This window comes from Vitis vinifera, chromosome 12, assembly GCF_030704535.1.
Source record: "Vitis vinifera cultivar Pinot Noir 40024 chromosome 12, ASM3070453v1".
Lineage (NCBI taxonomy): Eukaryota > Viridiplantae > Streptophyta > Magnoliopsida > Vitales > Vitaceae > Vitis > Vitis vinifera.
Genome location: NC_081816.1, coordinates 9,759,592 through 9,771,744, shown reverse-complemented (window position 1 = coordinate 9,771,744; position 12,153 = coordinate 9,759,592). Strand labels below are relative to the sequence as shown.

General features: G+C 35.3%; 3 protein-coding genes across 5 annotated transcripts; all 3 read left to right on the top strand.

Moving 5' to 3' along the window:
• Positions 1–109: 109 nt before the first annotated feature.
• On the top strand, positions 110–6,977 carry LOC104880930 (uncharacterized). 3 transcript variants are annotated; one of them, XM_010659186.3, is made up of 7 exons: positions 110–616; positions 1,245–1,565; positions 1,669–1,717; positions 2,226–2,577; positions 3,672–3,741; positions 4,427–4,661; positions 6,885–6,977. In XM_010659186.3, the coding sequence occupies exons 1-6, from the start codon at positions 281–283 to the stop codon at positions 4,610–4,612; spliced, it is 1,314 nt and encodes a 437-aa protein (XP_010657488.1). In that variant the 5' UTR covers positions 110–280; the 3' UTR covers positions 4,613–4,661; positions 6,885–6,977. The 3 variants fall into 3 exon arrangements, with proteins under 3 accessions (XP_010657488.1, XP_010657489.1, XP_010657487.1); XM_010659187.3 differs by lacking the exon at positions 6,885–6,977 and adding an exon at positions 4,799–5,082; XM_010659185.3 differs by lacking the exon at positions 6,885–6,977 and having other exon boundaries at positions 4,427–5,082.
• LOC109123474 (uncharacterized) lies at positions 6,928–7,599 on the top strand. Its single transcript, XM_019223387.1, has 2 exons — positions 6,928–7,280; positions 7,410–7,599. Exons 1-2 carry the CDS (start codon positions 6,928–6,930, stop codon positions 7,597–7,599), a joined length of 543 nt encoding a protein of 180 aa, XP_019078932.1.
• Positions 7,600–8,026: 427 nt separating this feature from the next.
• Positions 8,027–11,794, top strand: LOC104880929 (uncharacterized). The gene is made up of 7 exons (XM_010659184.3): positions 8,027–8,466; positions 8,715–8,957; positions 9,048–9,096; positions 10,062–10,371; positions 10,950–11,022; positions 11,165–11,318; positions 11,472–11,794. The coding sequence occupies exons 1-7, from the start codon at positions 8,131–8,133 to the stop codon at positions 11,504–11,506; spliced, it is 1,200 nt and encodes a 399-aa protein (XP_010657486.1). The 5' UTR covers positions 8,027–8,130; the 3' UTR covers positions 11,507–11,794.
• Positions 11,795–12,153: the final 359 nt, after the last annotated feature.

The window sequence follows — 12,153 nt, the reverse complement described above, 5'->3', positions numbered from 1 at the left end:
AAGTACTAAAAAATATGAAGAAAAATGATATCTGTAGATTAAAAAAAATTAGAATATGATCAAAAATTAAATATTTAATTTTTTAAAATCACTTAATGCTTATAAGAGATGGAGACATACAAATTACAATATTTTCTTCTCTCTTTTTTCTATCACTCTCTGCCAGCAGTCAGCACAGCAGTCTCTCTCTCTAGCAGTTTACAAGCACCAAATAGCGCCAAACCTTTGAAATTCCCTTTCTGAAAGAACCTTTGCTCGTCTTCTATTCTTCTGTGAGAGAATGGCCTCCTCAAACCCTAGCTCCGTCGTTGCTCCACCTCTCTCCAAATTCGAATTCCAGGCCGACGACGGTGCCTGGTACAACGTGCTGTTGGAGCTTAACGATGACGCTCTCACCGTCAACTACTGCCTCTTATCCTCCGACGACCACGAAGTCTTCAAGCCCACTCACTTCACGACTCTTGACGACCTCGAAAGTTTCGCGCGGCGGTTTCGCCCGTCGTCTCTGCAGCTTCAGGACGACGAGTGTCAGAAGGTTGTGCCATGCATGAGGGTTTTAGCTGCTTGTCGCTCGGGATACGATGATGTTCGATTCTACGAGGCCATCATCGAAGAGGTTGTTTCAATCTCTCGGCATTGTCTCGCTTTTTGAGCTTCTTCTAATTCCCTGTTTGGTTGCCGAGAAATCACAGCAATAAAAGAAAGGCTTTTATCTATATCGTTTCGTTTTCTTGGCTAGATGTTTTTGATTAAAAAGTTGATTCAATTTTCGTCTGAAAATTTGTTTGAGAAAGTGAGTCTTTACGCTGGTAGTGATATTTCTTTCACCGCACTGCAAGGATAGTACTGATGAAAACGCCCGACATTTTCATTACTGATAGGTCTATTAGGTCTAAATCTTGCATTTTCTGTTTAAGAATAACGTATTATATTACCAAAAAAAAATGATTTTTGAAATAATCACCTATGAAGTGATTGTAATTACTTGAAATGATTTTCTGGATTCTTAAAAGTGAAAACACTATTCAAGCATTAGAAAGCTTTTTTCCCCGTCTCAAATGTTCTCTAAGAACGAGGTAATTGGTCTAATTTGACAACTGCTTGGCCTGGTGTTGTATGAAACTTGTATTTTGAGCAGTTCGACGCCCAAACTTTCTATTTTTGAGAAAACTTCATGTTTTGAGTATTTGTTTTTAATTGATATATTTCCTCTTTTGTGACTTCATTTTCGGTTTGTTTGATAGGTGGAGCGTCAAGATCACACATTTGAAAATGGAATAGAGGTATGCTGCTGCAACTTTTTGCTTCACTGGCTGCATGGTCCCAGTGCAGGGAATTTGACATGTTGCAGAGCTGCAGACATTTGCCTCCTCCAATTTACTGCAGACACTGATCCAAAAGTGGATTCTTTCCTGGAGAGGTCAATGGAGATAATTGGAAAGACCTCATTTTGTCCTGCTTCAACTTCTAGACATGATGCTGCAGCAGGTGCAGGTGATACAGGTCAAAGTAGAATCCATTTCTTGAATCCGGGTGTGTCACCACTTTGTGAACAGAGACTCAAGGTATAGGATATGTTGTTACATGCTGTGAAAAGTTTGAACCAAACTGCACATGGTTTTGTTTGTATAATCCTGTAGCATTTATACTTCCTCTGCCTGTTTGTAGGAAACTCGTTATTTGCAGCAGTGTGAAAACAAGGGAGGTTCTTTTGAAGGTTTGTTCCTGCATGCGATAAATTAATCTTCAATCCTAGAGAGCTTTAAGCCCGACAACTCGGGTTGCTCGTCTCCTTGATTTTTTTCCTTTTCTCTTCTTCCGCCTATTATTTATACATCATCATTGTATATCTTTGGCTCACTGATCCTGACCTTTAAAATCCTTAATATTGTCTAGGTCTCTACCTTTCATTTCTTTATGCTGGCCAGTTCGTACAGGTCTTTTTGTTCTATCATACATGCATGGCACCTAGCTTGTGATGCAGGTCATATTAAGCCTTGGATTTAGCCTCACGTACTCTTTCCTTATATTCCTTTTAGGCAATTTATCATTATATTTTAAAGCTTTTCCTATTCATGCATATCTGTTAATTAGTTCAATTAGTTACACACAAAAACAGCAAGCAGAAATTATTTTATCATATTACAATGCTACAAGATTTCATGGCCTAGTTTTAATTATCTATATTTTTTCTCATTTTTTCTCCCTCCTTTCCTTAATATCAGGGAGGATTAGCAATCTTCACAAAGTGATTGACGATAAATATCTGGTGGGGAGTTCTTTTATGAGAAATATCGAAGAAATTGGCAACCTCGGGAATGCTCTCAATAGCATGGAAGAACTTTTTGGACAATATGTTATAGTAATTGAAAATTTGGAGGAAGAATTATCGTCAGCAAATATTGCAGGCTTCATACGTGAAAAAATACATATATCACCTGAAGTGTACATTTATCAGAGTTTGTTATTAAAGTCATATACATGGGCAGTTGTCATGGGAAATGACAAAGAAGAACTTAAGCAGTTAAGGGATTTTTTGTGTGATCCTAATCAAATCATTATATCCTCAAGAGGAAGGTATATGTTTGCTGCATCTCTGTCTTATTTATGCATCACAATATTACTATTTCTAATCTTGGAAGGGTTTTAATTGTTGGTTTAGAGCTTAATGTTTTTTCAAGGAATTGATTGTCTCATCTACAATGTTTTTTGATCAAATTGAATGGAAGCCGTACTCATCACTCACCAGATGTATGTTTTGGATTGCTTTATTTTGATGCCCTTCAATTCATTAAAACTTTAACCCTTTTGTATTAGTTGTATCTTCTTTTGTCCATCATACTAACACTTCTTGAGCTAATCTATTGATTGAGGTGTATTGTTCTCATGCATGTATTGGTGCTCTCCATGTCAGTTTCTGTACATATTCTACAATTCATTACCGTTTCCTGCTCATATATGTAACTTGCTTGCTTCACTTTTTCAATGACTCTTCTTGAATTTAAAGGTGCCACCTACCTCTTCTTATAACCAATTTGCATTTTTGTTGCTTCATCTTAGATTAATGAGTACTTGTCGTTTCCTTCTTGTTCTGTTTGATTATAGCTGAGAAAAATTTACTTGAAATAATTTTCCTATTATAAATTTTCCTCGTTTTCTATACTAGCTATAGAAATTCTTTATATAGTTTTCCATCATCAAATTTTCTTCATATCAAAAAACAAAATAAGTGTTTAGTTCTAGATGAAAGAAATAGAAGTATATGGGGCTTGATGTTTTAGCTAAAGTTGACAGAGTTGGTTATATATTGCCCTTCCATGTTTCTTTTTCTCAGACACTATATCATTGCTGTACACTTCTGTATCAGGGATTATTTTAAGAAAAAAAATTAGTTACTCATTATAGTACTGGGGAGAAGGTTTAGGCTATGCATATTAGATGAACTGAATTCACTATTGTTTGAGAATTGTAGATATGTTCAGTATAGCATTTAAGACTTATATTTTGCCGAATTAGTTGTGGTTTTAGAATCTTATGTCACTCTCCTACCACATTGTTGAGTGTTTTAGCTTCTACAAGTGGCTCATACTTGCACTTTTGATCCTTCTGATAATAAACTGCCTATGATTTAGCTTTTCCAATCAATTTAACACTTTGTTCATTGTCTTCAGGCCATGGGTGATAACTGATAAAGTACCAAGATTGGGAACATTGACCAGGCTCTTGCTACCAAGATCTGGGGTAAGTTCTGTATCATTATATTATTCTTAATTTGTAGTAGGTGAAGGGTTAAAGTTGTATTGATAGAGGAAATCCTCGCTGTGCTGTTGCATTCCCATTGTACTGCATCTTTTGGTATTACCTTGTTGCTCATCATCATAGGCCATGGTTTACCACTATCCTAGATTAGCTGTATAATGAAATGGACAGCATGTTTACCCTTGGCAATGTGTTCTTATTTGCTCTTCAGGACTGGCCTCACTTGCAGAGCCAGCATGTGCCCAGATGGGGCAAGTGCCCCCCCAGAAAAAATGAAACAACATGTTACTTCAAGTTATGTTTGAACCCAGGCTCTCTGATCTAAAGGCAAAAAAGGCCTAATCATGAAGCTAAATTTTCATTTCAGATAGACAATTGCCCCTAGCTCACCTCCCCCCCCCCCCCCAAAAAAAAAAATAATTATAATAAATTTGTTCTATTTTGCCTTTGCCTCTGCCACTGACTGGCCTGGATGAAGATAAAATGTTATTGGCTCCTCCAGAAAACTCTTTTAATGTCTATGCTAAACAAATTCCATTCTTTTTATTCTAACACTTTTTCAATTAAATATTTCTGGTCACCACTTAATTGGGTTTTGCATTAGTCTCAATGGTTGACCTCAACCTCTATTTCATCAGTCACTAATTTTGACATATACAATTTGCAGAATAGAAATATTAGAAGAGGCATTGGGTTAAAGATTGTCCATTCGAGTAGTGATGAATACCAGAGAGCTAAGCAGCTCAGGGATTCATTCATGGAATTCAAAAACAGTCAAGAGAAACTGAAAAATCACCTAGCTTTGGAGGAAGAAAATTCTGAGCTGTTTGGCTCAGCTGCGAGCTGCAAGTGAAAGATTAAACATTTCAAGTTTTGTCTTAACCAAACGTTCCTGCATTGAGGTAATTGCTCATTTTCTGTTTGGTTTAACAACTGCTGTAATATGGTACTTCCAATCAAGTCAGCACGTGTTCATTGGATTCTCTCTGTTGTGTCTCTTAATACTTGTTCTGCTCATGTTGTGGGATACACAAAAAAGGTGTCTGAGTTCTCGCTGATCCTCTTGGATTGGCAACATGCACTGGATCCAGGAGTCATGTTTTATCAGGGAAAGTATGAAGGGAAAGAGAAACAAAGGAAGTATCTTTTATGTGTATAAGTAGTGAGAGAAATCTCAGGCTCTGGCTCTCCCCTACTCCACAATCAACATGTTGAGAGTAATTGCGCTTGGATTTTGACTAAGGGTACTATATAAGATCACTTGTATAACTAGATATATTACAATTTTACCTAGTACATCTAAACTTGCAAAACCACACTCAATTTGATTTCTTTTTTCTTTTATCACCCTTGTTAGTTTCCTATGTCTCACCATAAACTAAATCAATTTATTCCTCTTCCTGTCATCTTGTCAACTCATATGTTATTATTGAATTTGCTACCACTTTTGTTGTTCTTTTTTGCTTGGCACAATGACCCACAAAGCTAGCTTGCTCCCTCCAAGGACCCCCTTTTCTTGGGGGCTAGACCAAGAGTGAAAATGTCGATATCAATGCAAATATTTTTTTTTTGATAGGTAAGAAAAGATCTAATATAAAAAGAGGTGCCAAAAAAGCGACTCAACGTATACAAAACCTATACACCCACTGCCAAAACGGCCAAAAAAGATATCAATGCAAATATTGATATCGATATTGATGTTGATAAAAAATATGAAAGATTTTGACCTCAAAATATGAAATTTTGGATAAAATTTTGAAATAAATAATGAAACAATCAATAACATATAAATTAAAATTCATTTTTTTTTCACTAAAATAAGATATACTAATAAAGTTAATGTGATTGGTTAATAATATAATGTGCCATAATCACAATTATGAATTTCAAAGTGAATATTAAATATTAATATGGAAGTAAAACTTGTAAAATGCATCTTAATATGGTATGTTATATGATATGATAACTAGATTGTTATGCAATAAATTGAATGAAGTAAAATAATAAAAACAAATGTTATATAATCAGTCAATTAAGATTAGAAGATTAGTAACTTTTTGAGTGGGTGAGAGAGAGAGGGAGATGAAAAGAATTAAGAGGAAAACTAGGCAAGGAAGCCAAATGGGGGAAACATGAGAAATGAGAGTTAAATGAGAGAAGAATAAGAGAGGGGCTTTATTTATATGAATTTGGGCATCAAAATCAGCTGTTGGATGTCAAATTAAGAGGTTAAACTAGCCATTGAATGTCATACTAGTCATTGGAGGACAAATTGGGTGTTGGATGTCAAACTAGCCATTGAAGATCAAAAGTTACCGCCGTAAACAATACTAGTAAGCTCCAATAGTCATGTTGATATTTTCCTTAAATATGTTTGAGGGTTTTTCAATGATGTTTTGTGGAGATTTTGATGATTTTTATCCCTTTTTATATATCATACCTCCATGTTATATATCTATATTTTGGTTAGAATATTAGGGGTATTGTAATTTTGTCATCCTTGGGCTAGGGGTTGGATATTATAGAATAGGTATGTTTACCTTAATGCTCTCAATTATTTTCACTAAAGTTTGCAAATCTCATTCTGAATGTAATTTTCTTGTTCTCTTTTATATCATTGCTATTGTCGCTTTCCCAAATCTCACTCCAAATTTAAGTTTCATCTTATCCAAATTTATAGATATGTTTACCTTTTCTATTGTTATTTTTGTTGCATGTACTACCATTATCATTATTGTTCTCTTTGTTTAATTGATAAAAAAATAGGAGGAGATCGTTTTTCCTTTTAATTGTTTGGGATGGGAATGAGAAATGCTAATTTGGCTTGCTCAATTTTAGATTGAAAAATGGATAATTTTCTATCAAGGTTTGGAAGGGTGCCCCAGTCTCTTGTATTATTGAAGCAATTAAATAATTATCTCAATGAATTTTCATTTTCATTATTTCTAAAAAGATTTAGCTTCTCATTTAGTACACCGCTAATTTAATTCTATGATTTAAATATCATAAAATACAATCTACATAATCCATGTCATTATTGTGCCTATTTGGTAAAGCTTCAAAGAAGGAACAAACAAACAAACAAAAACTTTCCATTAATCTCTCTCTTCCTCTTTCTCTCCCAGGTTTTGCCCCCTCTTCATCTTTCTCCCTCTTAGTATATACAAAATGGCACCTCGAAAATCTACCTCCACCCTATCTTCACAGCAATTCCCCCTTGAATTTCAAGCTGATGATGATGCTTGGTATGCCATCCGTTTACTCCTCCATGGTAAAACTCTGATTATCAAGTATGAGCGCTTTTCTGCCGACTATGATGATTTCTTCAAGGCTGCTGAATTTATGAATCTTGACGATGTTGAGAGCTTTGGATGGAGATTCCGAAAGGTGTCCCTACAGCTTCAGGACAATGAGTGCATTAAGTTTGTGGGGTGCATGACAATTTGTGCTTCTCATGCCTTTGCAGAGGATGATCTTTGCTTCTACGACGCCATTGTGGAAAAGGTATATATGAAGTCCTTGTAGGAAATAAGGACAAAAAGAGGATGAAAAGAATCCCTAAGAATCCTAATTTAGAGGGCATTATAGGGTTAATTAACCATTAATTTCATATTTTCTAAGCTTAATTTTTTGGTAATTTGCTATCATAGGTACAACATAAAGAGCACCAATTTTGAGAGTGGAGAGGAGAAATGCTTGTGCAACTTCATTTTAAACTGGCAACATGGTCCCAATGTTGGGAACCTGACATCTGCTACGGTAGGACACATATGCTTGATCCAACATAGTACTGGTATTGATCCGAAGGTGGCCTCTTTCCAAATCAAGGGACAAAATTGAGACGGCCTACATTAACTCAACTTCCCAAGGTGGGGATGGAGCCAAAGCACAAGGAATATAGCCATGAGATGTACTGCACTTCATCTATTAATTTGTTTGTAGCATATGTTATTGTCTTGCCTCATCTTGTTGTATTCATATTTCCTCTCCCTGTGTTTGTGGGAAACAAATTTTGATTGGGACTGAGGAAATCATCCATGATAATGTTTTCATGGTTTTAGATTTTAACAATTGCTTCCAATGTATCACCGTTCTCTCATTTGAGATATTGTTTATTAAGTTTCAAAATGGAAACTGTAATTTTAAATATGATGACTCATAAGTCTCAGTATAGAATGGAAGATAAATTCTATAGTGATGTACAACTTTTAAGATGAAGATTGATAACTTTTAAATGTAGTAGTAATAAATAACTTCTTTAAGTTGGAAAGAAAAAAAAAAAGAAGATAGAGAGAGAGAGAGAGAGGAAGAGAAAAGGACACTCCTTCAAGTCAGCTTTCCCTCGGTGTCTCTCCGTATCATCTCTGCAAAATGCCACCTCAAGAGCCCACCTCCGCCGCCTCTACGCAGCAGTTTGCCCTGGAATTTCGGGGCGAGGACGACGCCTGGTACGCCGTCCGTTTAGTCCTTCGCGGTGAAACTCTCACGGTCGAGTACGAAGACTTCTCCTCCGACTACAGCGACGTCTTCAAGGCAGGGGAATTCACCACTCTCGCCGACGTCGAGAGCTTCGGACGAAGGTTCCGGCGGGTGTCCTTGCAGCTTCAGGACAGCCAGTGCGGCAAGGTCATCCAGTGCATGACCGTTTGTGCTTCTCATGCCTTCAACGACGACGATGTCCGCTTCTACGACGCTGTTGTGGAAGAGGTTCCCCCGAAATCCCTGTTTGTCTGCCGAGAAATGCTAGGAAAAAAAAAACAAAGATGAAAACAGCATCTGGGGTTTGCATTTATTTATTTATTTTCCTCATGCAGCACCAAATTAAAAAGTCCATCAGGTTGAAAATCGATACAGAATCCCCAACCACTGCATCATACCGAGCATTTCAGTGTCTACTGTCAAGTATTAGCCAATTTCCTCTTTTCTGAGCTCATCTTCTGGGTTTGTTTGGATAGGTAGAAAACAACGAGCATTCATTCGAAGACGGTGAAGAGGAGTGCTTCTGCAACTTTATTCTCTTCTGGAAAGACGGTCCCAATGCTGGGAATTTAACATCTGCCAGAGTCGAAAACATTTGCTTGATTCAACACAGTGACCTTACAGATCCCACGTTGGCCTCTTTCATGAAGAAATCAAGGGAAAAGATTAAGACGCCTTCAATAAATTCAGCTTCTGAAGGTGGAGAAAAAAGAACCATGGTATACAATAACGTGTTAGAATTTTACATATAAGCAATGAAGAAAGCTTAAGTTATACTAACTTCTCATCCTTCCTCTTTCTGTTTGCAGGAAACAAGTTCTGCGAATCAGTCCTTAAGTGTGGATGGGACATATGAAGGTCTGTTCTTAACAAACTCTGAAAAGCTTTAATCCCAACAACTCGAGTTATGCTTAGTTCAGAGAGTACTATGGGAAGGAAAAAAATGTTGAGGATCAGTATTTTCTTATGTTTGTTGTTGATTGTAAGATGTAAAATACAAAAAAATAAAAAAAATAAAAAAAATCAAATAGAATTAAAATTAATTAAAAATTTATATGTTTTTAAATGATTTAATCTTTATACAAATGAGTTAAAATAAGTGAAATGAATTTAAAAGAGTATATAGAAATAACTCATTGACCTTAAATGTGTTTTTTATTTTCCTTCTTTTTTTTTTATATTTTCTTTCTTTCGTATTTTCCCTCACATTTTCCAAGAATCAAACATAGCCTTGGGGTTTTTCCTCCAAAACACCTTTGCTTTATGCATATCATCCTCCTCCTCAAATAAAACCTAGTGATCCTATCATCTAAAACCCTCAAGATTATCTAGCACTAACATGTCAATATCCCTTTATCCTCACCATGAATTGTACCTAGCTGAGGTTTAAGTTTATGCATTTTTTTGAGAGATTTTCTTATTTATGCATAAAAGTGATAGTGTCTCAAATTTTTAATTGGTATATATATATATATATATATATATATATATATATATATATATATTCCTTTTTATAAAGAAAAATTCAAATTATGATGGGTTCAAGAAGACTACACTTAGTAGATAGAGATGTGAGGAAAAGGGGTAGACATCCGGTTGAACGAAGGCTTGTTGTTCAGGGTGTTGAAACAAAACATGAAATGTTTTGGCATAGTTGGCTAAATCACGTTAAAATCTCTTATACCTTTATGTGTGGATTATCTTATTTTTGTGTTCTTGCACTAACATGTTATAATTAAAATTTTCACATACATGACATATTTTGTAATTTGCATGCTGAGCTTTTGATGTTTTTTTTTTCTTCATCTTTTCCTGAATGGCAGGGAGACTGAACAATCATCCTGAAGTGACTGAACCAGATCGAGGGAATACCACTGATACCTATATTGAGGAATTTGATAGACAACAATATCAGATAATAATTGAGAATATGGAGAAAGATTTAGGTTCATTAACAATTGTCCAATTCATATATGAGCAAATTCATTTAACTCCTGAAGTGTACATTGTCCCAAGTTTCTTAACTCATTTCCATCCCAGTGGAATTGTCATTGTGAATGGTAGAGAGGAGCTTAAGAAGTTGAGCAGTTTCTTGAGCAACCCTGATCACATGATCATCTCCCCAAGAGGAAGGTATTTTATATATATATATATTTGTTGATGCAGAAAATAGTCCCATTACTAGTTAAACTAGCAAAGGTTTTAAATGTTGCTTAGGATCAATGTTCTCATGTACAATGGGATTTTACTGAAATTGGATATTTCTGTACCTGACTGCCCACAACCAGGATGTGAATTTTGGGATTGTTATGTTGTAGAGCTCTTGGATTCCTTAAAAAACATTATAACTCTTTCCTGGCAATTTTATTTTTCGTTTGTGCCAACCATATTTAGAAATCCTTACTGATCGAGGTAAGTTGTTTGTCTTGGTGTAGGCAATTGTTTTGTGATGATCATTCTAATGAAGAAATATCTCAATCCATTGAATCATAAGATGAATGTAGCTGATACTATATAATATATATATATATATTTTCCTTTTTTTGTGAACCCTTTTGCCGATTGATCATGTAGTTCTGATTGATCAAAGGATTAAGTATTAGCGAGAACAAGCTTGAGGCTGCAGCTAGATAAACTGAATTTGTGGTAGTTGGACTTTGATCAAACTGATGTTATGTTGTTGTTACTTGTACTTTGATCATTATCTGCAGGCCATGGGTAATGGCTGAAGAACCAAGAAGCATAAAAGAAAAACCATTCATGAACTGGACTCCATTCCCTCAGGTAAGTTGTATTACATTTGTTACTAATTTGGAATAGTGGGAGAAAGGTTTTACGTTATATTGATAAAAGAGGAAATCCCAGATTCTGCATGGAGGAAAATGAAAAGGAAAAAGAACTTTCATGTTTCACTTGCAATTTGCAGGGAGGCAATGCAGTGAAGGTTGTCCATTCAGGTACTGAAGAGTACAAAAGAGCTAAACGGCTTTGGGATCTTTACATGGACTACAGAAAGCAGGTGGCTTTGGAGCACAGGAATTATGAGCGGCTCGTTCAGCGAGTGGCAGCAACTGATTCAGGTTCTTGTGTTAGACAACTGTAGTTTAGGATTTTTCTTCATTGATGACACCTACACTGTGAACTTGAAGTTAGCAACCAAGCATGGGTTTCAATCAAGGTATAGTTTGTAACTTCATATGATCCTATCTTCCTAACAATCAGATCTTGTCCAGATAACAATGAGGGCTGTTGCAGAGTAAGCACATGAATTTGTGAAGAAGAGACAGCAACAGAAGCATAATGCATGAAAATTTTTGTCATGGGCAGTTTCAGGCAGCCAAGTTTTTTTTTTTGTCATATCATTGTGTCCCTCACATGGCCATATATATAATTTGAAGGGGATTAGACTGTTTTCAATATGATGCTCTCTTAGAACATCAAACCAAAAAAAAAAAACCCTTATTCTAAATTATCCCTTTTTCCTCTTGTATGATTTGTCTAAGAGCATACCTACAAGTTATGAAAGAAAAAGTTCTATGAATATTTGTTTTGAAAATTGATTGTTTTTTTGCAATAGATTTTAAATGTTTTAGTTATTCTTTGTAAAGTGCTTTTAGGGAGAATAAACAAAAAAAAGTTATTTTTCATATTTAAGTTTTCAAATAAGATTTTATTCCAAGCAATAAAAGATGATAACTAATGATTTTTGGGTAAACTCTTAAATGACTTTAAATGTTTTATTACCATTTATTTTTTGAACTTAGACGTGATACTAAACTTGTGATTTTAGAGTGTGTTTGAGAGTGATTCTGGAAAACGTTTTTAGTATTTCTAATGCTTGAATCATAAAAAATTTTAAGTATTAGAAATATTAAAAGCGTTTTCTAAAATTATTACAAAACAAACTCTAAGTTA

Coding starts and splice junctions, on each gene's coding strand:
- LOC104880930 (XM_010659186.3), top strand. CDS start 281: ATGGCCTCCTCAAACCCTAGCTCCGTCGTTGCTCCACCTCTCTCCAAA. Junction 1,566..1,668: donor TTTGTGAACAGAGACTCAAG/GTATAGGATATG, acceptor GCCTGTTTGTAG/GAAACTCGTTATTTGCAGCA. Junction 3,742..4,426: donor TCTTGCTACCAAGATCTGGG/GTAAGTTCTGTA, acceptor TACAATTTGCAG/AATAGAAATATTAGAAGAGG.
- LOC109123474 (XM_019223387.1), top strand. CDS start 6,928: ATGGCACCTCGAAAATCTACCTCCACCCTATCTTCACAGCAATTCCCC. Junction 7,281..7,409: donor AAGGTATATATGAAGTCCTT/GTAGGAAATAAG, acceptor TTGCTATCATAG/GTACAACATAAAGAGCACCA.
- LOC104880929 (XM_010659184.3), top strand. CDS start 8,131: ATGCCACCTCAAGAGCCCACCTCCGCCGCCTCTACGCAGCAGTTTGCC. Junction 8,467..8,714: donor ACGACGCTGTTGTGGAAGAG/GTTCCCCCGAAA, acceptor TTGTTTGGATAG/GTAGAAAACAACGAGCATTC. Junction 11,023..11,164: donor ACTGGACTCCATTCCCTCAG/GTAAGTTGTATT, acceptor TGCAATTTGCAG/GGAGGCAATGCAGTGAAGGT.